This window comes from Melozone crissalis, unplaced genomic scaffold (assembly GCF_028551555.1).
Source record: "Melozone crissalis strain CALT ecotype California unplaced genomic scaffold, PUWL_Pcris_2 ptg000018l_1, whole genome shotgun sequence".
NCBI classification, from domain to species: Eukaryota; Metazoa; Chordata; class Aves; order Passeriformes; family Passerellidae; genus Melozone; species Melozone crissalis.
The window spans coordinates 29,927,580-29,953,484 of record NW_026535796.1 but is presented as its reverse complement, the minus strand read 5'-3'; the positions used below and the strand labels follow the sequence as shown (position 1 = coordinate 29,953,484).

General features: G+C 41.3%; 2 protein-coding genes across 9 annotated transcripts in view; one reads left to right on the top strand and one right to left on the bottom strand.

The window, feature by feature from the left end:
• Positions 1-215: 215 nt before the first annotated feature.
• On the bottom strand, positions 216-22,248 carry AP4S1 (adaptor related protein complex 4 subunit sigma 1). Of its 5 annotated transcripts, none has more exons than XM_054274999.1 (8): positions 22,182-22,248; positions 16,102-16,247; positions 15,552-15,577; positions 14,210-14,410; positions 12,727-12,813; positions 11,824-11,892; positions 8,736-8,747; positions 216-939 (listed from the first exon to the last, which is right to left on the bottom strand). In XM_054274999.1, exons 4-8 carry the CDS (start codon positions 14,345-14,347, stop codon positions 811-813), a joined length of 435 nt encoding a protein of 144 aa, XP_054130974.1. In that variant the 5' UTR covers positions 14,348-14,410; positions 15,552-15,577; positions 16,102-16,247; positions 22,182-22,248; the 3' UTR covers positions 216-810. The 5 variants fall into 5 exon arrangements, with proteins under 5 accessions (XP_054130974.1, XP_054130972.1, XP_054130975.1 ...); XM_054274997.1 differs by lacking the exon at positions 22,182-22,248 and adding an exon at positions 21,430-21,495; XM_054275000.1 differs by lacking the exon at positions 22,182-22,248 and adding an exon at positions 21,430-21,495 and having other exon boundaries at positions 15,552-15,574.
• Positions 21,676-25,905, top strand: part of STRN3 (striatin 3) — a 58,837-nt gene continuing 54,607 nt past the window's right edge. For 2 of the 4 annotated variants that reach the window (XM_054274996.1, XM_054274995.1), the window contains exon 1: positions 21,678-22,043. In XM_054274996.1, coding sequence (XP_054130971.1) covers positions 21,723-22,043 — 321 coding nt within the window. In that variant the 5' untranslated portion in view covers positions 21,678-21,722. Of the gene's footprint in view, positions 22,044-25,905 lie in introns of all 4 variants that reach the window. The other 2 variants (XM_054274994.1, XM_054274993.1) reach the window with 2 other exon arrangements.

Below are 25,905 nucleotides of genomic sequence, written 5' to 3'. Positions count from 1 at the left end.
CAAGAAGGGAGACTTCATTCGGTACCTACCTGGTCCTGAGAACTTACATGTCTTGAATTACTCATCTTCTGTAAGAGTTTTAATCTTGATGCATAGATAGCATATACAAGAGGAAAAAAAAAGTACACTGGTGTGCCAAAATGGACAAGATTTTGTGTAATTTATGAAGCCAACATGACAAAAGAGCATTAAACTTCTGATTTTAAATATCTTTTATTAATATTATAATATTTAAGTGCTAAATAAGTTACAACTTGCAGAGTATGCAGAAATACTTAATACATCTGTACTTTTCTTTTTGTGTCCATGACTTGAATGGCAAAGAGAGGGAAACCAGCTTTTTGATGAAGGATGGATATAGTCCAAAAGTAGGCATAAAAGTCACAGAACTATTATTAACAGTAAATTTGTATGAAAATAAATCAAGTTGGTGATTAAGGGAAGGACTGAAACTCAGTGTGAGTTTGTATTTCTATGTATTTTGTCTTCTAGGTCTGGCATGATACTACATAATTCAAAGGGATACCTAGTCAGTCATGGTAAGTTTCCATTTTTTTGTCCTCAAAATGTTTTATAATTACTGACCATTCTAGGAAGATTTCTGCTGGGTCAGTGAAGCTGCATCTCAATGCATCCACGTGTTTAGCTGTATCTTTCCCATAGGGTACACAGAGTATAAAAGAAATGGAAAATATTTTCCAATTAATTTCAATGTTGCATGAGTCAGTCTTGCAACAGCAGAAAACTGCTGTGGGCACATTCTTGATGCTTTTGCCATCTTTTGTAAAACTGAGTCACTCTTGCATCTTCCTAGCCTTCTGCCACTTTGTCAAGCACAAACAGAGGGGCGAGGATTCTGTTCCGGTTTGTTTCCACAATGCAACCATTTAGCACCATTTCATCCAAAATGATGTGCACTCTGTCCAAATTGAACATGATCTGGAAACATTTCAAGTTAAGTGTATTTTGAACAATGTGAAGATAATTCAGAAAAAAATCTCAGGCTCCTAAGTCTTCAATGAAAATTAACAAAAATCAGTATTTCTTATTTTATTCTAGTTTATTTAACATTATTTTAATAAAGCCAAGGAAACAGTTCAACTGATGCTTTTTTCTGATCACAGAGTGGTCAGAATCAGAGAAGTTGAAACCCCAGCAGTATCCTGTCCTGGAATATAGCACTAATACATAGTGGCAAAAACCAGGTCAACTTACACTTAGATGTAGGTGGTTAATTTTACTGTCTGCCTGACACGTGTTGTCTAGATATGAAATGTTATCAAGAGGTCACAACCTTCTTTTGCATCTTTGAAGATGCAAAAATTCTACATTTCTCCAAGGAAGGTAATTAGCAAGTTCTTAAGCACTAGATTCTCAGAATTTCCTTGCCCTGAATAACTAACAGTATTTGATCTGCTTGAACATAGCTTAATAAGAATATGCTGATTCATAAAGTTGACTCATTGATCTAGCAGTAAATCTCATAAAGAGGAAAAGTAAATAAATAAGCACATCGGTCCATAAGCACATCTGCCTTTCCCTAACTTTATCTTAAACAGCATCTGTGTCAAAAAAACAAAGGATGACAGGCCTTCCAGGGGTATGAAGTGGTGGGCAGTCATGACACATGAGTGTCCAGCACATCCACTGAACAACTGCCAAGGGTTATGCTGTGAAAAAAATATTGGGATGTTGCCATTTATCACCAGAACCTGAAATGGAAATGGGCACAGCAAAGCAGCCTGCTGGCTGCATCTGTTATGCCTCACTGACATACATGCACAGAGCATGAATAACCCTTTATCTGCCTTGCTCTCCACCTGTTGCTGCTCTTTACATGTGTTCTATGCTGAGCACAACAGCTCTGCATTGCCTTCATTTTGTACCTTCTAAACCTTGCCCATGTACTGAGGACTGCTGCAGTGGAGCTAGCAAGACTTTGTACAGTAACTGCTAAATACATCTCTCAACACTTTCCCCTCCCCTTTGAAGAATCTCTTGAGTGTCTTCTTTCCCATTCTGCTACTTATGACACTGTGAATTGAACTCAAAAAGACAGCCTGGTTTTGTTCTAGTGTTTCTATTTATGTTAGTGGTTTTCCCTGCTAATCAGTGGAGTAGCAAGAATCATGTTTTTGAAATCATCAAGAATTTCCTCTGCTCTCTGTGGTAAATATCAGTCTTATTTTTTGAACACAACTCAGGCATTGAAGAAGACTGCTGTCTCCTAACTGCCAGTGGCTCAGACTTTGGCAGTCAGCCATACTGCTCTGCCAAAGAGCTGGAGCAGTGTGAGTACTGAACTGCAAATGACAACAGCTCAGGAGCCAGGTATCTATGCATTTGTTCCTCCTTGCTGTGAATGCTCTGGGCTGAACTTGGTGCTACTACTTGGTGTGTTTGTGCAGAAGGGGAAGCAATTGCAGCACTGCTCCAGCAGAAAGTGTTCTGCTGACCAAGAGCACAGCATGTCTAAGTATGTGTAGCAGCACATTTCAGGTCCCCAGATAACTTTTCTACTAATTACTGTTAGGTGAGAAACCATAGCTGTCAGCAGGGTCTTGGGGATTGCCATGGTTCATCAGCTTCCAATTTGCTGACCTAAACTTAACTACCTAATTTAATTCTAAATAATTTTTTAAATAGCAGACTTCTTCCTGAATCTGACCATAGGCCTGCATTGTTTCTAAAAATCGTGTCTTTTGATACTGAAGAGCAGTGCTGTCCTTACAACTTCAAACAGTCACGATTTCTGTGGCACCAAAGACAGGTGGTAGCTTTACTTGGCTTGGCAGTTTAAAGATTGAAGCCAAATTTCTTGCTGTGATAAACTTATTGAGCAAATCAGCCTTTACAGAAATATTTTAGTCTGAGAAATTAGGATTTATTTATTACAGTAATGTGAGAATTTTTAGAAAGACAGCTGTTTTGCTGCTTAGTTGACCTCTGGCACTGCTCTGCACTGGGCTACAGGATCTGTTAAGGAAATTAGATAACATTCCATTCAGTTTCTGTTAGTGAGAAAGCCAACTCCTCCTGGCTTTTAATTTTTACACTTTACCACTGATTCACACTGCCCCAGTTCCCATGGCAGAGCCCAGACATTCCTCTTCCTCTAACAGTTCCAAAAATCTAAAACCCAAACAACTTAATCAACCAAGATCAGTGACGATGCAGCAACCTGCCACCCCCATCTTATTTTTCTGCATTATCCCATTTAAGAAAACATTTAAATCGCATTTTAAATGACATTTCCCCTGCTGTATTTCCAGAAGAGCCAATACCATGTCAAAGGAAAACTGTACCCATGCAAAGAATCTTGGAGCTGGTTCACTCAGACCCAAAGTGGTTCAATGAGATGACAGTTTCCCTGCAGGCCTTTCCAGGTTATTTCCAATGGGCTTACTCCATTGCAGAAAAGTGGCATGACTTCTGTCCATCTCTAATATGGTAGTCTCACAGTCATCATTCCAGAAATAGTAATTTCATCTGCAGTTTGAATGGGGATACTAAAACCATTCTGGAAAGATCTATCAACTTGATTTTGGAAGGTCCCAAAGCATTTAACCTTTACCCTCAACCTAACATTCCACCTCCCTTCACCACAGTGTTCTTGGCAAACAATTGAATTGCACAGGGAGCAACTCTGTCTTTCCCCCTTCCTGTAGGTTTCACCTGTGCTTTATGGCTACATCTTGCCCAACACAGCTCAGCCATTCATGTCTGAATGCCCTGCCCAGGGAGGGATATGTATTTGATCCTTAGCAAGGCTCATCCTCCCCACCTGTTAACTTGTTTGACAAGTGACCCCAAATTTCAGGGTTTAAAGCCCTGAAGTCATAATCCACACCCAACTGAAAGCAGCCAAGCAAACCAGTTTGAGCAGCTGGCAACAGGAAAAAGCTGTATTTTTGTTTGCACTGCCATGTGCTCCACCCAGAGCTGTCATTTAAGGTGCTGCTTCCAGTAAGAATCCTGGCTGCCCACAAAAGGAGCACTAAGGGACTTTCACTAGATCCAGGCAGAGGAAAACAGGACTTTTTAAAACAAGAATGCAGAGGAAAACATCTTAATCTCTATGTGCCAGCCTGGGCCAAGGTGAGTCCCCCCTGGCTTTGGCTTCCCAGTTTCTGGCAATGCTGCAGCAAGCTGCATACCAAGCAGTAGAAGTAAATGGTACCTACACAATTGGCATTTTAAATGTTACACTGGCTTTTGGTAACTTAGAGCTCCCCTTCTCAAAGACATTAATGGTACTTTCTATTATCCCTTTTATGGCAAATGCATACTAAGAGGAAGTACCTGTGACACAAGTATTGTGTATATTGACAGCTGAGCAGGGAAGAGGGGATCGAAAGAAGGGGAAAAGGCACAGCTAGGACTTGCATGTAATAAATAACTTCTTCCTAGGGAGGCATTTTAAGAGACCTCAGGGTTTTCCAGACAAGTAATTGAGGGGTGTGTCCACACTTAAGGGTGTGTGCACACTTAAGTGCACCTTGTGATCACAGACCACACCCAGGAGCACAAACAAAGCTTTCTAGATAACAGTACAGGTACATATGGGGCAGATGGTTTGCTACTGAATATACAGCACTACAAACCCTTGATTTCCATAATGTACATTCATCTTCAACTAGAGATTAGTTGGAGTTGCTTCTTTATTTAGTCTAGACTCACACATTCTGACTTATCTTTGCCAATGTTCACCTTCAATAACTTTTAGCCTTTCTAATGGGAGGCATGTTTAAGGCACTGAAACCCATTGAATGCTTTCTTGACTATTTCTTCCTCAAATGACTACACTGATATTAAATAGGAGACAAAGGTGCCTTCAATTCTGTGAAATTCTAGAACAACTAAGCTAATTTTAAGCTAGTCTTATAGGTTTCCATTTTACCCACTTATGTTACAGTGCAAACTGATGTGCATCCTTATAAATTCAGAGAATGAATTCATCATTCAATTTTCACACTCCTTAAATGCACTGTATTCTCAGTGTTATCCCACGGGGAACTGAAGAATAGTTGATCCACATGAAGTGTTCCCTGTATCAAAGCTTCTTATCTATCCTAGGAGGAGCAGCAGCAGCTAGTTGCAATAGAATGTAATGGCTTTTTTGGATCAAAACAACATTCTTCAGATGCTTAGTCCTAGAGCACTCTGTCACCCCCTCCCTTCCCACACGGGGAGCATAAGTATATGTTTCTCTAGAAGTTAATAATGTCTTCAACTGCTTTCACCAGTTCAGGCAATAGAAAAGTTACCTTTAGTAATTTTAGAAACTGTCATACTTACCAGTGTTTTGTTCCTTATATAGCTGCTGTCCTAACGTGTTTTTATGGTCTCTTTTGTCATCATCATAGCAAGAAAGTAGTTCCTACCCCACCCAAGCTGGAGTTTTAGTGCTTCAGAAAACCCTGCCCACTTATTTTATAGACAAAGTGAGGCTTATCCAGTGCTATTAACACATTAGGGCATAACACCCCAAGGACAATTTCAGTACTTGTTCATTCAGCTGGCCCAACAACACTGCTTACTGGTATTTTAAAAACAATCCAATGTCATTCCAGCCTAGGTACTTGTAAGTGTGCAACTGACTCTCAAAATGAAAAGAGACATCATAAAATGGCTAAGTGGTTCACAATTCACACATGAAAGCTTCTATAAAAAGCTGGCTGTTCTCAAGTACTTAGCCAATAGGTAATCTGTGTTCATTTTTGCAGAATACAGGAGAGAACTGTGCAATTGTTCATGCATTGTTTAGCATCATACCTGCCTATGTCACACACACCAACATGATGTGTAGATCCTGTTGGGAAGGATTCAGATCTGCCCCCGTCCCTGCCTTGTGCCCAAGGCACCCTTCCTGACATCTGGCTCCAGACAGACCACGACATGAGCTGCAGTGTGGATGCCCTGGATGAATTCAGGTGTGGACCTAAATGACAGCTGGAGTTCTGCCCCTGCTGGAGCTGCATTGCCAGGAATACTGGGGTAATGCACTATGGCTGGGAGCTGCAAGAAGCAGTGCACGTGCTGCAGGCTTGGTGTGGGCTCCAGGGACATCTCAGTTGTGTGATAGGCTCAGCCTTTGGATTTAACTGGGCTTTTCTCTGTGCATGGCTGAATAGCCTTAGTAATTATGGTCTATTTTAAATGGGTTTTGAGTTCATGTAATTTCCTGCTATTTTTTCATGTTAGTAAACACTACTGGCAATATAAAATAGTCACTATCACATTTAAAATAAACTTCCTATGGATCTGTACACAAAAATAATAGCAGGGAGTCAGAAAATTATGAGTCTCCTGCAAGATACTCTGTAAACAAAGACTCTGTAAATAGTACTTGGTGTTCACTGTTGCAGACCTCAGAGGACACCTTCTCCAGCAGATATTTTGCATCCAAGCAAACTGCACTGAGCACAAGAGTTAGTGTGAGACCATTTGGCAAAGGCAATGGTTTAATCGCAGGTGAGGACATTTTCTTTCACATTATGAAAGGCAGGTTGATGGTTTATTTCTTGCACTGCAATAATAGCTAAAAGCACTTGCCCAGATTGTTCTTCTGGGTCAGCTATTCAAGCTGTTATCAAAAATAAATACAGTCCTGAACAATCCACATCCAGAGCAGCGTGGGCAGCAGGGCCAGGGAGGGGATTCTGCCCCTCTGCCCTGCTCTGCTGAGAGCCACTGCAGGGCTGCACCAGCTCTGGCTGCCAGCACAGGAGGGACATGGAGCTGCTGCAGTGACTCCAGAGGAGGGCCACGAGATGATTAGAAGGGTGGAACATCTCTCCTATGAGGAAGGACTGAGAGAATTGGGATTATTCAGCCTAGAAACGAGACTTAGGAGTGACTTAATTGGGGCATTCCAGTATCTAAGAGGAGCCTTACAAGAAAGCTGGAGAGGGATGTTTTACCAGGGCACGTAATGACAGGACAAGGGGGAAATGGCTCCAAGCTGAAAGAGAGCAGATGTAGATTAGATATTAAGAAGAAAATCTTTACTGTGAAGGTGGTGAGGGACTACCCCAGGTTTCCTACAGAAGTTGTAGATGTCGCATCCCTGGAGGTGTTCAAGACCCAGGGTGCACAGAACTCTGAGCGACCTGGTCTAATGGAAAGTGTCCCTTCCCATGGCAAAGGAGTTGGAACTAGATGACATTTCAAGTCTCTTGCAGCCCAAACCATTCCATGATATGCAGCAGCATTTTTCAGCTATTAAATGGGCTAGTGGGAGTAGCTCAAAGGTGTAGAGCTGTTGGTAGGAAATTGCTGAGCAGAGGCAGCAGAATTCAGAATAGTCAATATACCAAATGACTCTGATAATCACGCAACTGCATGATCAAAGTACACTATATGGAAACATAGGGGATTCTTTTTATGTGTAATTACTAAATAGGTCAGATCAGTCTCTAATTTGGCAAAGCTCATATACATGAACACATAGTTCAGGATTAGAACTAAATGAATACAAAAACTGTAGTTCTACATACGCTCACACACCTTAAATGTCCCTTCACACTGGAATATCATTATTGTTCTTTCATAGTATCAGTGAATTTAAGGGGGTTTTACTAACACCACAGCATTTTCTAAATTTCAGAAAGGAAACATTGATAATATGTGTGAATGTATGTACAAACATACATACACACACATATATATGTGTGTGTGTGTATATATAGTCAGCAAATGAGGCAAAGTTACAGCATGTAGCAAGCTTTAAAATATTTTCAAAAGTAAATATTTTATTTCCTATTGTTTTTTGTTTTGTTTTTTCCTTTTTCAGTAAAGAAGTAAGAACAAGAAAAATTACAGACTTTTTCTATGTTCTTCATAAGTGGTAATTCATAAATAAACTAAATTACTTGACAGTACTTAATTGCAAGATGGCAACTGTATTTCAGGTGTGTAACTGAAACTCTTCCTACCAGCAGATCTGCATTTAACCAACAACAAATATAAGCATAAGAACTGCTGGAGTAGAGTCAACACACAGTGCAATTGGAAGAACTGAGAAGGAAGACTGTGCTACATTTTCCTCGTTTAATTTTTCCAGTTTTGTGTTTTATGTACTTGCTATTTGTGTTTAATTGTTCAGGACTGTATTTTAGTATTTGTATTTGGGTGAGTTTTAAATCATGTTTTAATTAATACCCTGCAAAACATAAGCATGAAAATACAGCAGTGTAAGGGTAGGAGTGGGAAAAGAAGTTAACACCTGGTTTCCTAAATATTCTCCTCCCACATTTTTCCCTCCTTCCAAACATACAAACAGTAAAACTCACTTCTTGCTTTCATGAAGTAAGATCAAACTGCAAACATAATCTTACAAATAGTGCTGCTATTTGGCTCAAGACACAGCTGAGACATTCAGTTATTACAGTAATTTCAATATCTATTTTATTGTAACTCAAAGTGAAAACTTAAACTACTGAAGCCTCAAAGTTCCCCATGAATTTAACTTTTCATGTATTTAGCTCTCTCAAAGCAAGCTCTCTGTGTCTTACTTTAAATGGAACCAGGCTTATTTTAATGATGGAGGATTTAAATAGGTGAACATCACCTATGCTTTCAGAAAGGTGCCAAAATGGTGCTACTTACTCCAAGTGCAAAACTGGTGAACATCTGCATTGACTTGAGTGACAGTCAGTGCTATGAAGACAGTGTGAACTGGAACATACACCAAAAAGTGATAACAAATGGATTTCTGATACTGAAAAGGATACATCTAATTCACTCTGCAAGGAAAAGAGATAGACAGCCATTGGTTATATTTTGATCTCTTATCTCAGATGATCTCATCTCATAATCATTAAACATAACACATCCCTTCAAAGGATAAAGAAAGTCTTCAAAACAATGACAGAAAATTTTATAGTGATTCAGATTTCTGTTCTGGACTGGACAATGACAAGCTCTTTCCTGCATCACTGCTTTGCTTTACATGTGTTATCTGTCTCTGTAATCAAAGCTAATGTTTTCCTTTAAAAAACTCACTGAGGTCACCTACAAGTAACAATCTGAATATAGGCAGTGCCATCTGAGTGAGTGGGTGGAAAACCAGCAGCTCTAATCATGGCAGTTCCAGCCCTATATTCTCTCTTCCTCCTTCTGCAAAACCAGGACGTTAATGCCAAGTTTACACATTTAAAGTAGTTGCTGCAGATAATTTCAACAGCAAAATCTAGACACTCTATATTCCCATGGCTGTGGTAGTAGCTGCATATATTAGGAAAGGCAAGGCAACTCCAAGCTTTGGATCCTTAGCACTTCTAAGTATTCTCCAGCCCCAGCAACACAATTCTTCATATAGTCATCATTTCCTTTCTATTTTTGGATTCACCCCAAGCAGTATTACTCACTTAACCAAAATGTCAGAGGTAGAAGCCCCCATGGTCTCTGTGCAGTCAGCAGCAGAGATGGGGACCTTCCCCCGTTGACTCGGCACACTTGCGGCATGACTCACCTTCTCGAGATACTCATCGGTCTCCACTGCCAGTAAAGGGAGCTCAGGATGACCAAATTTCTAACTTAGGTGCCTCAGTGAAATAGCTAAACTTAGAAAGAATTAATCACAGCCTTAGCACTTAAGATCTTGCTGAGTTGGGTGGAGATTCCCCAGTCTCCAAAAGAGGGAATCTTTACCTGCTACTGAGAGAATTGAGTTTGACAATGTGGTTTTCATTCATGGTATAAACCTGGTTTTAAGGCAGAGTAAAGCTGGTAAGGTTTTACTGGTAAAATTGCTACTACTTCTGTGGTCTAAAGATGATCTAAACTGGACTAGTTCTAGTCTACAGGCCTCTGCTGAATAACTCTGCCATTCTTCAATTAGAAGTTTTTAATGCATCACAGAAATTGCATTTTAAGGGCCTGATCAGTTTAAGTTTTCTCAGCAGTAAAAAGTAGTTGGAGACATTGAAATTCTGACCAGTATGCAGAAATTTTCTTGGGTAGCCATATAAAAGTGAAGGGGACTCAGAATTACATCTCACAAGCCACTTTGAAAGCTTTCCCCCTAATTCCATTAATGTTTGCTCTCATCTCTGAATTCAAGCTCTGTAAACTCCATTAGATAAAAATAGAGTACATGAGAATGTTTAAAGCTCTCAAGTCTAAAAATAATAGATGACAAAATGTCCTTCTAGAGTGGGACACACGTCCTCTCCTTTCCCAGAGTTCTGTCTCCATTGCCATCATCATAATTTGGGATTCTGCTAAAATTCTGCAAATCCTAAACAGTAATTTGTAAAAGTACAGATTTATACTTTCTTGCTCTGTGGTTACTGCCAGAAACCCCAGCTAGAATTACAGCCCTTGTCTTTGTGCTCTGTCATTTATTGTGTTATATGATATTAAAACCAGAACCATCAAATGGCATGAGATTTCTTTTAGCACCCCCCTTTTAGGTTCCTCTGTGTCAAACCCAAAATGCTATGGAAAATAAAAATAACCCCTCTGGAATGGTGAACTCAGCACATTTCCAGCAGCTATCAGTGGTTGGGTTATATGTGTGGTCAAAGGATTATATATATATACTACATTTATATGCATAAGAACTACATCTATTTTTGCTCTGCTTTAATTGAATAACATTTGAGAGGTGGTTGGCAACTATTAACTCAATCAGACAAATAAGACTAAATTTTATTGTGCATTCCTGTGCTGCTGAGATCTAATCCCATTCCTAGTCATCACTGCTTAGGCTGGGACTACAGTCAGCAATTTTAAGAGAAATTCTGAGCTCAGTGCAGTCAGAGAGGGATATACTTAGTGCCAGCAGTTTCCATGGCTGGGGCAACGTCGGTTGAGATAACAGCCTAAAGCATCTAAAGAGTGAAGGGAGCAGATGACTTTGTCAAGCACGTCCTTGAATTCACAGAGGGAGCTCTGCCATGCCTGCTACAGTACTAGAACTGGGAAAGCAGTTATAGAAGCTGCATACTGATATTTTGTATGTACAGTTACCAGTGTAGTACCCTCAAGTACATGGACTACAGAGGAAACTATCCAGTCCTCTTGTCTGAGAGGGATATCCAACACATTTCAGCAGAGGATAACTGAAACTGTGCCAAGTATGATTCCAGTCAATTTTTTTGTAACAAGATCATTACAAACCCTATATTAAATAGAAAATGTTCCAACCAGAATGACAATGCTGCGTTTTCAGACTTTGTAAAACAAGCAAGCAAAAAAATCTCACCACCAAAAGGAAGAGTGTCATTTTAAATGGAGCCATGTCTGATGTTGAATCCTTAACAAAATTACTATCTCTATAATAGTTGTTTTATCAGATATCCACTGTTGCCTGACAACAATATGGGGAGTACAAGTACAGACTGGTTTTTGAGGTTTCTTTTGCTCCATTCCTCTGATCTTGTTCAGTGAGAGTGATGTCAGTTCCCTGCTTCATGCTTACACCATCTTAATAATGAATGAAGTTCATTTGGGGAATATAATGCTATAAAGTGCATAAGAACTGCAAAGTATACCCCCTTTATTTCTTTAAAACTTATAAAATGCCCATGGCTAATTTAAGAGTATATGACCCAAAGAAACCCCATAAAACCCATAAACCCATGCTTTTCTAACAGAAATATTTCTGGTATTCCTTGTCTGATAATTTATAACCCATGTATACTTTCACTTCTCTGAAAAAATCAGCTCATACTGCCTTTCCCTACAGTGATAATATTTATCAAAATTCTAAAATATTCAATATTTTTCTCCTTTGATTTATTCTCTGAAATGACACTTCCACCAAGTTTTGAAATAGAAAAAAATGTTTTGTAACAGATTCAGTGTCTCACTCACCACTCTGCTGAAGTATTTGTCCAAAACTTCCACAAAATTATGAATTAGTTCATATACTGCCATCTCATTCTGAAATTAAAACCAACAGAATATTAAATCAACATCTACAAAATGTACTAGTATTCTTTGTGTTAATTCAGTTTGTGGTGAATGAAAAGCCATTAGGCAATAGAGCAAGCTCAGGCCATGTAGTCAGCCAGCTGAAGTGCTGAAAGCTGGGCACCCCTGGGCAGTGCTCAGGGCAGGAGCTCTGTGCTGGCCACACAGAGCAGCTCTGAACAGCCAATGGATTCTCTTACCGGGTGCTGCCATCCCCCTGCAGCCCTTGAACAACCCCTCCCAGCTCAGCTCTATGGACACACACTGCTAACTAGGTTAAGCTTACCCATGCTGAAGTCACACCAGCCAGCTGTAGCACAGAGCCAGCCTCTGCTGGGCAATTTCTGTAGCAAAGCCAAAATAATTTGTCCCAAATTGCCTGCCATGATAACCCTGACTTGAAGATACTGTGGTAGGCAGCAGCTACCTTCCACACTACCCTGTTAAGGTCTCCAACAGTAAGTGCTGAATTAATTTCTGAGAATTTCTGAATTAATTTTTGAGTCATCAATGCAAACACTAAGACTCCCAGGTGCAACCTGAACATATGAAATAGCAGTACTTGTCAGGTTTCAGATACCTTTTTTTTAATTTCCCTTTTTGAAAAGTAAAATAAATTGACATCTTTATATCTGACAGTACAGGAACTTTTTCTTTAGGACATTAAAAAGAGAGAATTTTTTACATTGACTCTTTGAAATTCTCTAATTGCAATTGAAAAATTCCATACTGGATGAAGACTTGCGTTCTAGGCTGTGATAATCACTATGAATGTTAATTGCAAGAGAGTATATAATTTCTTACCTCTGTCTGGTCGATGCCAACAACTATGAAAAGGGCTGCATACTGTCGGTACACCAGCTTGAAGTCCTTATACTCAACAAAAGAGCACTAGGCAGAAGCAAAATCAGTCAAATATAGCAGCTGCCATTTAAGCATACAACAGTATAAAGCACATTGCTCAAAGGACCTGAGCTTTAGGATCGTAAGACCCACAGTGAACATGGATTTGCCAAGATTCATCGATTTTAACTTGAAAGAAATTTAGCACGGTAACTGTTACACTACACTTATCATCTGCTGACAGAAAACATGCCACCACTTTTTAAATGGAGAAACTGAAACATGCAGAACTGAAGTGACTTGTTTGGTGTTATAAAGGCACGCAGTACTTTCCCACAATTTTCATTTGCAAGCCCTTTCAAAAAGAGACCTAAAGGTAATTTTCCTATTTAAAAATGTATCGATATTTTAATGTAAAAATTAAAAATACTAGACTTCCAGAGCCAGCGGGGAATGAACATGTTTCCCCGCGGGAGGGAGCCAGGAGATGGCGCCGTTTCCCGCCGCTGGAGGAGCCGCCGCCGCCTTTTCTCTCCGTGTCGTTTCGCTCGGTGCCCGAAATGGCAGCGGCCGCGCCGGCAGCTCCTCCTGCGCCGGGGCTGCGCTCGGAAATGCCCCGGCAGGAGCAGCACGAACACGTTCCTTTCTTTAGCCACTACCAAAGCTGCCAGCTAAGGGACTTGTAAGAACTGCTATTTTGCTTGAGGTTTGCTAGAATGAAGTATGTAAGGAGTGCTGTGCAAGGACACACAACATTAAGGAAAAGTAAAGAAGCTGACTTCAGAACTGAAACCAATAAACTTCATTCACTGTCCAAGTCCCATACTTCTTCTCTAATTCAAGTCAATGTGCCAAAGTTTGGTGCTTTTCTTAAAGAACCACTGATTTAATTAAAGAGAGCAATGAAAATCTCAACTTTCATCCAAAAAATTTTTCAACTTCTATGTTTTCTTCCTTGCAGAACACGTAAACACTTCTTTTGAATAAAGAAGTCTAATACAGAGGCCTAAAAATTTGTGTTTCCAAACTCTCCTGTGCTTTAGAGAATGTTTTCATAATTTGGGATCCTCTCCCCTAAGTTTAAACTTGGAGCTGTCAGTACTCTGCCCTCTACCTTCTGGGAAAACTGAGATATTAATCTCAGTAAAACCAGCAATAACACTAATAAAAATGAGTTTGTCATGACTTCTGAGCTTCTTCAAACAAAGAAGAGGAATCTTCATGACAGTGATACGCACGACTCCAAAATCTCTGAAAGCCTTAGAAAAACATATTTATTCAATACAGAATAACAGTTCAACTGACTGAACCCACAATCTAGAAACTCAATCTTTTATTTTGTGGGTACAAATGAGATAATGACCTGTGATAGACACTGATAGGTTTCAGAATTATCAATAGGAAAGGTGTGAGATGTGGATAAAATAAAACCTACAAAACCTACCTCATCCTTTGAACGAGAGAGACAGTTTTTGATTACTTCAGCTTCCAGCACTGTCCGTTTATTAATTTCTACATGCTCATAATACCTGGACAGTCTTGTTTGACCTTGTTTGTTAACCATAAGAAAAAATTTTATCATTTCTTTTTTGTTGATTTTAGTGGTAGATTTCAATTTTGGGTGCAGGAATCAGGAGAAGTATTTCTGGGAGTAGAAAAAAAAAAAGTAGTAATATATAGGAATAAAGACTTTCTAAAAGCTATCCACCCCAGGTATGCATATACTTATGACCGAGTTTATTGCCAAAATATACAACATTGAAAAAAAAATCACAAATCTTTGCACACATCCCATGGAAAAACTCCCTTTCTCCCCCACACAACTATTCACAAACTAATAAATAACAGCTTTAACATTAGAAATTTGCTCATTTCGATCAAATTAATTTTTTATAGGATTTGGGAAATTGGAGGAGTAAACAATTACTTCTTCATAACCATAAATCTACTGATAATTTTCTTCCTGCATGCTAACTGGTTTGCAAGCATCAGAAATTTGCCCAGTACCAAACCACACTAATGCAGTCCCTAAGAGCAAAATTTGCCCATAAGCACTTTTTCCCCTCCTCAACTTGTATTTAACAATTACATTCTTCCCGTTGACACATCAAATTGAATGGAGAGATGACAAAGGGAAATGCATGGGCCACAACATATGGTAATTTCTTTAATGCAGAATGAGAAACTCCTAAATATTTGGGTATCTGCAGTATCAATATATATCTTGAGCTATTATATAGCTGCTGGATACATATAAATATATATATCCAGGAACTATTGAAATCCATCTTCTCCTGCCTGATTTCTCACCCTGATGCAAAAGGTAAATTCTGCACTTAATGAAAACTAAGTGTGGATCTTCAATAGCTGAAGAGAAATTGGTTCACATTAATTACTCAACAGAGCTTTATCTCAATATAAATAAATATTGATCCACCCAACACCACTGAAATATAGCTTTAAAATATACCACATGCAACATACAATGAAAAAGAGCATTAAAAAGAGCACAGCGTATGTCAGAATCTGCTTGCTAAACAACTGACATCTCTGATGTTTTGAAAAGCATGAAAATAGAGTAAGCTGCAGATGTAATTTTTTGAAATAGAAGATCTGGGTTATTTTCTTTAATGCCTGAGAACAATCACTGTAATGTTTTCCATCTGACTTTCTATTTGCAACCCAGATTTATTGGCCCAAATAACCTTGAGGTTTGTGCACTGGAAATAAAACAACTACTGCAATAATTATTCCTTTTTTTCCCATTCTGAAGAGTTGGTCCTTACCTGGTGCACCTTAGGTCTCACAGCTTCTGTGACAAAGTTTAAACAGAAAAAAAACTATCAGGAATCCACAATCTATATACAGTGTAGCTCTTTCAATAAAAACAGTGTATCTTACTGCAGATAAACAATAGGAGAAAAAATACAAGGCAAGCTCCATAGGAGCGGCATCATATTGCTAGCAACTTGAATAAACTGGCTATACACCATCCATGGGTGACAAATCTTTCATGACAGTGATGCAACAAGTCCCAGTGTATTGTGTTGATATTAATTAGTGCTTACTTCTGATTCACAGTGGTCACTGTTTTCTGAAAAGCCACCTCTTTTGCCATCACTTGGATCTCAGGAAAGTGACCTTTTTGTTCTCAGTGTACTGTGGTTTACTCTATTTACAAAGAAGTTTAGATTTCCATATATAATTTCAAATGTATTTTTACTAATTCAAGTTGATACTGAGAATTCATTCTTAGTTGAGTGACACATAGTTCAGGATCAGTCCTCAAGATAGCACAGTCTGTTTGGAGTCATGACAGTCTCAGAGCTTTCTCACCTCCTCCAGGCAGGTGAAGCCTCTCCAGGATCACAGTCCTGCTCTGTCACTCCCTCAGCAGAGTGGTGGATGCTGGTCACTGCTGCTGCTGTGGCACACGTGCTTGTGCACTGCACCCAGGGCTTCTGAATCAGCACAATTTGGCTCTGAGAAACAATGAACCAGGTCATTGAGATAAAAAATGGCCCAGACAGAAATATATGATGGGACCTTCACTGTTGGAGGCAAGCAGACTGACATTGGTGACTAAATGGGAGACTACCATCTACTATCTTTGCTGTGTTTAGTATATGGCTCTTTTTCCCCCCACATTCTATTTTGAAGTTAGAGTTGCAATAAGATGTATTACTATTTTAAAGCATAAAGTTAAAATGCTAAGATAATGTAGTCAGTTTTTGATAAAAACCTTCCAAGAAGGACAAGAATGAACAACTCCTTCCAGCTCAGAACGAAGCCCCCTAGCAAGAACCAACCTCATGACAGAAGGAACCCAAAACTGTAAAGCTGCTTAAGAAGGGGCATGAAAGAGAAACAATCTCAGAAATACTGCCCATTGTTTTAAGCAAGCTCAGACACAGGAGACCAACTGAAAAAGACGTCTGTCCATGCTAAACAGAAAATAACAGGGGCATAGACAGCTCTTCTTTTTTCATCTGAGTTTCACACTTCATCTTTGTGTTCAGCGCTGCTGAAACAGGAATTAATGGTTCTCTGTTTTGATCCAAACTATTTTAATAATTTAGTCATAAATGGTACCAAGGGCTTGAGAAAAGGAGGACAGGGAGAACAGTACAACTACTCCAGGAGCACTGACAGAGCTGTTGTACTTTGAGTTACTGTTAAGCAATACATAACAGCAAAACATATGACAAATTCATATGTATGATCCTACTGCAGGATTGGCCCCTAATCCTAATTATTCCTTTATTAACCTAATCTTTGTACATGGTTAATCCCTTCCTAATGTTATGACTATTTTATCTGCATGTATCCTTATGAATGGCCTGGATTGTTTTACAGATGAAAATATTAAGACGAGATTGGTTTTTTTAGAATCTGCACAAATGCTTTTATCCAGAATAGATTAGAAAAAGAAAAAAAAACTAATAAGGTTGCAACAGAGGTAGAACCATAGTAGCCCTCAAAAGTGCTAACTGTAATATTCATAGGATTGGAAAACATAATCAACAACCTTTGAATCTGCAGGAAAGAGGTCCACTCTTTGTGTAGCCATTTCTTTATTTTCCCACCAGTCTCAAAGATAGGCTTCAAGATTTTAACCAGAAATTTTGTTCATATAAATGGCAGCCCAAGCACAGTTTTGTGCAGAAAAAGAGGAATAAATTAACAAGTTCAAATAATAACTTTATAAAAATTTACAAAAAAGTATGCAAGCATAGTTGACTTTGAGAATAATGCTAGTGTTAAGAACATCTTAAGGGCTTTCTTTATTTCCTTTAGAACTAATTCTGAAAAAAACCCACTTGTAGTAGTAAAAGCATCTGCTTGTACAATTTAGGCAAAAGGGAAATGACTGAGTTTTGTTTCTAACAAACAAAATTTATTTCTTCTCTTTTCATCTTGGCTTTCAAATACAGAAAACACATTAAAATTAATTTTGCTTATATAGGATGTACAGAAACCAGTGAAGTATAATAAACAAACAAAAAGCATATCTGTGTATGTTGATGGGTAAAGAAACCCCATTCCACCAACTTCTTTGTATTTGAGAAGCTACCTTTTATGATCAATAATCAGTACTCTGCTTAAAAAGCCAGCTACCTTTCCTCTGGTAGAAGTCTTCCACGCTTTTCTGAGCATTCTCACGCACATGTCTGCATGTACCCACGCACACACACACAGATTATGGTGCTTTTATGCATGCAGAATCATATGGTTCAAGGGAATTGGTGACAAGATGCAAGCCTTTCATATCTCTGCCATTATTTTGCTCATTTTAGTAATGAAAAGACATTACTATCTGAAGGCTGTTTGTCAGAAATGAATAGGCTCTCTCATTCCAGGTCACTGGACAACTATCTGCATCACAAATGTGCTTAGGAACCAAAGAGTGGAAGAGACTACCGAGATCCTGATGGACTGTCAAGTCCAACTCTCTCCATCCCAGTCAGCCATGCATTAGAAACTTTGTCCAGAACAGCCTATGGGATATGCTGCCTTGCATGTCCTGCATACCCAATCTACAAAACACCTATGGAACTCTAGCACAGAATGAAGATTCCCTATAAACAAAAACCTCAGAAGGTATGGCTTGGGGAAGATGTAACAAGTCTGGAAACTGCAAACTTTCCTTCAAAAGAAATTACCTTCTGGAGTGACTATGTAGCACTCTCCTTTACTTCCCTTACAAAATATCCTGTCAAGATAATTTGGAATGCATGCAGATGACATACAGTTTTTCTACTGAGATTCAAATATGAGCTGTTACAGTGTGTTAGATCTCACCCTCATTAAAGCATCTCTTGCAGATAATTATCTATGAGAGAAAATTCATATCATGATTGGCCTGTGTGACTCACACTGCCAGGCTGACATGGTTCAGGAGCTGCTTCCAGGACGTGTCAGCTCTGCAGGCTGCACAACCACATCAGACACCTCCAAGTAACTTGTCCCTGTTTGAGTGACGCTCCTTTTCAGATAACAGCTGAGACCTCACAGAGAGGCAAAGCCTGCAATACCTGTTCTGCAGATAAAAAGATCTTAAGTCTCCCATAAGGCCAACCCAGCTGATTCTACATGCAGTAATATAAAGTATATTTTAAATACAATTTTAATAATTCCTCTGGTATAGATACAAGCACTGAATTTAGTTTGTCACAGATTTCGCCAATATTTATACATAATCTGACACATAAATTATAAAAAAAGAAACACAACCTAAGTTTGAATTGTACTTGCAGTACAGCTGCAATTCAAATTAAGACATGTGTCTCTCAAACAAAAACCACTCCAGTCAACGTCTACAGATTTAGAAGTATTTTAGTTATTTTAGTCTAAGAAAGTTTTGCAACATTCTAGGGCTCTTAGCTAGAATGTAAGAGATAAAATCTCACAAAGAAGAAATGGCATGACTACATATTTTCAGAACTGCTTCACCAAGAATTAAAAATAAATGTTAGATAGAACTATAGGCAAATAATGTACTTCTCTGTCCAACTCTAAGCAAGTTGATTTTCTGGATGCAGAGATCTAATGGCACTTTATGTGTGTATGAAAGTACAATCATAGGATATTCTGAGTTAGAAGGGACTGGCAAAGATCACTGAGTCCGGCTCCTGGCCCTGCACAGAAAATCCCGAGTCACATCCTGTGCCCAAGGGTATTGTCCAAAAGCTTCCTGAACTCTGTCACTCACCCAGCTTAGCGCTGTGACCACTGCCCTGGGGAGCCTGTTCTGGTGCCCAACCACCCTCTGGGTGAAGAACCTTTTCCTGATATCCCACCTAAGCCTCCCCTGGCACAGCTTCAGGCCACCCTCTCAGGTCCCTCAGGACCTGTCACTGGGCCCCAGAGAGAAGAGCTCAGTGCCTGCTGCTCCTCTTCCCCTCACAAGGAAACTGTTGACTGCAGTGAGGTGCCCCTCAGTTTCCTCCAGGCTGAACAGACCAAGTGACCTCAGCTGCTCCCCATATGCCTTCCCCTCCATGCCTTCACCAAATGTAGAATAAAATCAGTTAAACTGGTATTAAAGCATTAATGAAAATTTAAAAGTGGCTAAATGATACAGGCATGAAGCGCAAGGAGTTGTAGCAAAAGTAACAAGTATTTTTTATATTTTTCGTTATTGACCTTCCTATAGATTTACTGCACAAAGCCATGTAGCAAATAATGACCAAATACAGAATCAGAACCCTTGGTCTTCCTACTTTTGTTCTGTCAGTGAACAAGGCTTTAATAAAACAACATATTATTTTAAATTTACCAGTAAGAGTAATTTTTGTAGTCTAGTTTATTACTCTGCCCATAACAATTCATCAAAAAGATGAAACAAGTATGTCTGCATGGTTTTAAAATAAAATACTGTGTTCAGTTTCAGGACAGGGATTTTTTAAAAAAGCAACCTTAATTATCTAGGGAAGTCAAGAGAGGAAGGAAAGAATAAAAATGTTTTCCTTTGCTGTTGCCAAAATGCTGGCTGAATATAGTAACAGAATTAAACTGCAATAATTCCTGTATACTCAGGAATGAGCAATGTCCTGAACAACTGCAGCTAAACAAAAGGTTAAACTAGTTATGAGCTAAGTCTCAGTTTTTAATAATGACTAGGTAACTGTCAGTAGACAATAAAAAGAAATCAGCTGAGGTGAAAAGGAGCTGGACTTAGATTGCCTAATCAGTATGGAATCAGGAAGAATGGACAATGACATTTTAGTAGGAAATGATTTAATGGAGAAGAAAGGAAGGACGGGATGAACTAACTGAACCATCAATACACACCTAAAGAGAGATTGGTAATGAAAGGAAACACCAGTACTAAGACAAACAGTGCTTTTTTCCAGTAATTAACAGAATTCCAGGTCTGTCAAGAATCGACCTTTTTTAGGAAACTACCCATGTAGTGAATGAGTACAGCATGTAAAAATTTTGAAGCGAGGCAAAACCAAAGACCTACCTTACTTAAAATGGGTGACCTATGGATCATTTGAAATAGGATGTGATGATAATTTTAAGTATTACATTTCGGAGTGGTATTTTGCAATCAAGGCAATTTCACCATATTCAAACTACAGCCTCCAATACTGCATTGCTATCACTGATAAAACTGAGCCAGATAAAATAGACCAGCAATTTCTTGCAAAAGCATCCTCACGTGGAGGAGTTTTGAATAGCGACCATGGTGCACTCCTCCTCCTCAAGGGGGGAATGCATCATACACACACGAAGATGACCAGAGATTAGCCAGCATCCAGAAGCATAGCATAAATTTAATGTATCTATTCTAAACCACCTCCTTGTAGGGCAAACTCAGCGCACCACTAAACCGCGCAGAGTCTCAAACACTGAAGCGCCGGGCCCGCGCTGCGCTGCCTGCGCGTCGCTTTAGGCCGCAGGCCCCGGCCTGGCCACATTCCCGCGGCTCTACCAGGCGTTCGGCACTCCCGAGCGGCGGGGCGAACCGAGCCTCGCCGCCACTTCCGACTGTCACCCGGGGCACAGAGGAACCGCCCGGCCGGGCCCCGCGCCCCGGCCCCGACACCGCCCGGCCCGGGGCCGGCGCAGGAGGAGCCGGGGCCGCCCCGCCGCAGGAAGCTCCGGGCCCGTCCCGCTCCCCGGGCCCGTCCCGCTCCCCCCGCGCGCGGCGCTCACCTCTCTCCCGCGCAGGCGCGTGGGGCGGCGCAGGCGGCAGCGGAGGCCAGGCCGCGGTTTCCCGGCAGGCGCCGCTCGCTCCCCGCCCGGCCGGGTGGGAGGGTGGGAGGGCCGCGGGGCTGTAATGGCGGCTGGCGGCGGCTCCGCGCTGCGCTGACACCCGGACCCGCTCGGCGCAGCCCCCCCGCCCGGCCCGCCCCCTCCTCCCCGCCCCAGCCAGCGCCGCTCGCCCCCTCCCCGGCCCCTGCTCCTGGCCCCCGCCGCGGGACGAGGAGGAGGGCTCCCCGCAGACAATGGACGAGCACCCAGGAGCCGGAGGAGGCGGTGGGATGGCGGCCGCCCCGAGACCGCAGCAGCCGCCGCCGCAGGCGGGTGGGAACATGAACCTGCAGTCGGGTGGGGGCTGCGTGGGGGTCGGAGCCGGCGGAGGAGGAGGGCAACAGCCGCAGCCCCAGGGCCCCGCGGCCCCGGCCGGTCAGGAGGCGGCGGGCCCCGCCGAGCTGTCCCGGCCCCAGCACTACACCATCCCGGGGATCCTGCACTACATCCAGCACGAGTGGGCTCGCTTCGAGATGGAGAGGGCGCACTGGGAGGTGGAGCGGGCCGAGCTCCAGGTACGGGGGGCCGGGGCGATCTGGGACTGGCCCGGCCGGCTCCGGGGGCCGGGCCGCGCGCGGCGTGCGGGGGCAGCGCTGCCTGGGCGAGCGAGGTCCGTGGGGGCCGAGCCGCTCGCCGTGGCCCGGGGCCGGTACCTGGGCGAGGTCCGGCGGGCGGAGCGGCGGTACCGGCGGAGGCCCGAGCCGGGCTCCCTCCCCGGGGCAGCCATTTTGGTTTGTAGCATGGCGCCCGCCCGGCTCCGGAGCGGCCCCGGCCCCGCAGGCCGCTCGCCCGGAGCCGCGGAGCGGGGCCCGCAGCGCGGCCCGGGAAGGGCGGGCGGGCGGCGCTGGGCTGTGACCCTCCTCCCCGCCCGCGGGCCGAGCTGCGCTGCGCCTTGACAGCTGCGGCCGGCTCCCGCAGCACAATGACTCCGGGGCTCCTCGGGCCCGTGCGGGTTACCGGCAGCCAGAGCCTCCGGGCCTGGGAGGAGGCACCGACGCCTCCCTGCAGCCCAGCGAGCTCTGGCTTTGGAGGGAAAAGAGGGAGTTAGGAGGCGGCCCTGCCTCCCGAGCAAGGGCAGGACGAGGAAAAGGAGTTCAGGGAAATCGTAAGTGAAAGACTTAGCTGGGCATGCAATTAGAGACGGGTCGAATTTGTTCTCTCTTTCTTTTGGACTTGCTTCTTTGAAGATTTCATATCGGAGAAGAGCGAGGAATCGATAAGTCTGCGGTGTGGTCATTTCAGTGTACACGAAAATAACCAGCTTCGTCTCGGGAACGGAAATTGGCTAACTTTTCAGGATAGAGAGCAAGTGTTGGAGTTGCAATATACATTTCTTGCCACTAACGTTTGCTTTTAGTAATAGGATAATTTTGCTAATTATTTTTGCAAGTAAAAAAAAATCATGCATAGACTATTACCAGTTTATGAACAGATTGCAAAATCCACTGAATGTGAGGTATCCACAGAGGAGCTATTATCTTTTTATAGGACAGAAATGTACATAATAAAAATGTAAAAAAATATTAGCAGACTTCATTGCTTCCAGAAATTTTTTGTCATTTTTGTACTGAGTGAATGTTTATGGTCTTGAAGTAGCATTCCATCAAATTGCACTGCAACAGCAGCTGGTGTTTGCAAGGCATGTACTTTCAGATTTCAGAGCTAAGAAGTAGGCCTGAGCCTGGGCAATTCTTTAGGAACTTCTTGACTATAATAAGCATGTATTTTGCACTGTTTTTGTTACAGCTATAATTAAGAAAGAATTAAAACCCAAAGAGGTTTTACTGTTTGTTTCACTTACTGTAAGTCTTACCATTTTAAACCTCGTGAAATGGCTGAATTTAAAATCCACGGTGAACATGGGTGGGTGTTTTTAGTGAAGAGCAATTGGCTGTTTCCCAATTTTCTCTAGCATCTTAGTGATGCAGCATAATGTTATAAATAAGTTACTTAGTGTTATTCATTACCAGATAAAACCACCTTGAAATATTTGTTTTAAGTATGGGCTTGTTGCTTAAAAACGAGGTACTGGTGTACCCTAACATGAAGAGTACTTTGGAGACTTGAAAAGTTGTGTCTGACTGATTACGTGCTTCTCTGAACTCACGTGGCCTCTGGACTCCCTGATGCACTCTTAGCCCGCTCTGCTGCTTTTTGTTTGTGCTTGCTGCTTGTTGTCCATGGCTATACCATTCCTTTGGCGTGTCTGTGGAGGTACAGCAGCAGTTCTGACCCTGATTATGTATGTGTTGATTGACATACATGTGCAAATGTCATGGGACTGAGGCAGCAGAGTTGCTGCACAGTGCCTGTGCACAGGGGTGTTTTGGTTGGTTCTTTTATAACTTTGGAAGCCAAGGGTAGAAGGGGAGGAAGACATTACCCTTGGATTTTAGGTCTTACACTATACAATAGTGAAGACTGATATGGGAATGTGTTGTGAATATTTTTTGAAGATAGGTGTTTACTAGGTCTGTGGGTTTTTTTGTTTCCTCCGCAACTTAATTTGCGAGGTAGCAGCATATTTTGTGGCCAGTAAAACTAATAGTTTGGATCCCAAACAGCAGTTTTGTCCCTTGAAGCTAATGAGAATGTTAATCTTATGTCAAGTGTGAGTTTTTTGATGATTGAGGCCTTCTGGGTTGGAAGGAAAACAGGAATTCCATAGCTTGGCAGTGGATAATTTATGTGGAAGTGAGTATTGGATGATTTAGCTGCAACTCACCTGATGCAGGTAATTTAATTCTTATTTCTTCATTCTCTCAAGATGACAGTAAACTCTATAAACAATGCTTCTCAGTGCTGGCCATTGCAAGTTCTTTATAACTTTGCTAAACATGCTTTATAAAAAGTATGTGAAAAATCAAATGACTTAGCAATGTGTGTGATTTGATTTATGTGTTCTGAATAGAAGAATTTATTATTCCAAAGAAGAAGATGCTTTCTTATCTGTGTATGAATTAATGAGCCTCCTGTGTGGTTTGTTGACCCACCCCTTTCTTTACCTGTGTAGTTCAAGTTACTGGGGGAATTGGCACCTCTGGTAGGAGCACTCTTTGCATAGAGGAATGATGGTGAAGGGAGATAGGTTCTGCAGTAACAGTTTATTCTATCTGGATTCTTGTAATGACTTTTTTTGGTTGTTGTTCCACCTATGGAACACAATTTTAGAAGTAAAGCACTTGTTACTTCGTTGGGTTGGGGTTTATGCCATGGCTGTGATGACTGACAGAGGGTCTCAAGCCTTTTGGATCTGCAGTCTTGTACTGGTAGACTTAGATCTACATTTACATTAGACTTTGAATCTAAAATGTTAATGGTTTTATGCTGTCTTTCCAACTGCTCGTGCTGTTCTGCCTGTGTGCAGAAGTGAAGCAGCATAATCATTAGACAAATCTGTGCGTGCAAACCAGTATCAGGCACAGAAATGTCAAATATCAGGAGTGCAGTACTTGAAACATAGTACACTTCTTTCCTTTCCCTTGTAATACTGGCTGCTGCAGTGACTTCTCAGGCTGTCACTGGTTGCTGTGTTGAAAATAAGCTGTCTGGCCTTGCATAGTGTCTTGTTCACTGCAAGTAATGGACATGATCTGTTCACTATTTAGTGAACTAAAAGATTTTCACTGCAGCAATGTTACTTTGATCTGCCAGTCTAATGACCTTGATGTTGGTCAATAATGACCAGCTGTTAAGCTGAGATAAATGGTCTTTTCTAAGACATGTATGCACTTCAGAGGAGTTACAGCAAGTCCATATTTAATGTTACATATTTGTTAGAAAGAACCAGTTGCTCAAGGTGGTGAGTGGCTCCATAGTATCCTAAAAGAAAAAGAAACTTGGATGGGAAAACACTGGAGAGATGCGCAGAAACTCTTAAGGAAGATAAAGTTGTGTCAAAAAAGGAGTAGCATAGAAAAGCTTGTAACTTTGGGAGATCCACAATAGAGAGATCCACTTTCTTATGGGGCTTGCATGCTGATAATGCTTGTCTGGAATAGAAGTCTCAATTGTGCAGTTTATTCAGGTTTTCTGAACTACATGAAAACCATATTGAATATTCTCTGATACTTCAGAATCACACAAGACTATGTTGGGAGAGAATTGCCAGTAGATGCTGCTTCCAAGTCTTTAATGAATAGGAAGAATAATTAAGAAACATAAACACTCAGAATAAAATATATACAATTTTGGTTTATACATTATACAACCTCTCAAGTAACTTAGGTATGTATAAAGATTACTATGACTGTTAATACCTTTTCTGTCCTATAAAAGGACATCTTTAGCACCACTGAAGTTCCCAGTTTATCCTGTTTTACAAATGCTTTTCCCCCAGAATATTTAGAGACATTATGGAGCATATTTTCTAGTATT

Bases quoted from the DNA above. Each gene is read 5' to 3' on its own strand.
- AP4S1 (XM_054274999.1), bottom strand. From the start codon at position 14,347: ATGATAAAATTTTTTCTTATGGTTAACAAACAAGGTCAAACAAGACTG. The intron at 12,814-14,209 runs GTAGGTTTTGTA...GCTTCTGCCTAG, and splicing joins TCTCTCGTTCAAAGGATGAG to TGCTCTTTTGTTGAGTATAA. The intron at 11,893-12,726 runs GTAAGAAATTAT...TTTTAATTTCAG, and splicing joins TTGGCATCGACCAGACAGAG to AATGAGATGGCAGTATATGA.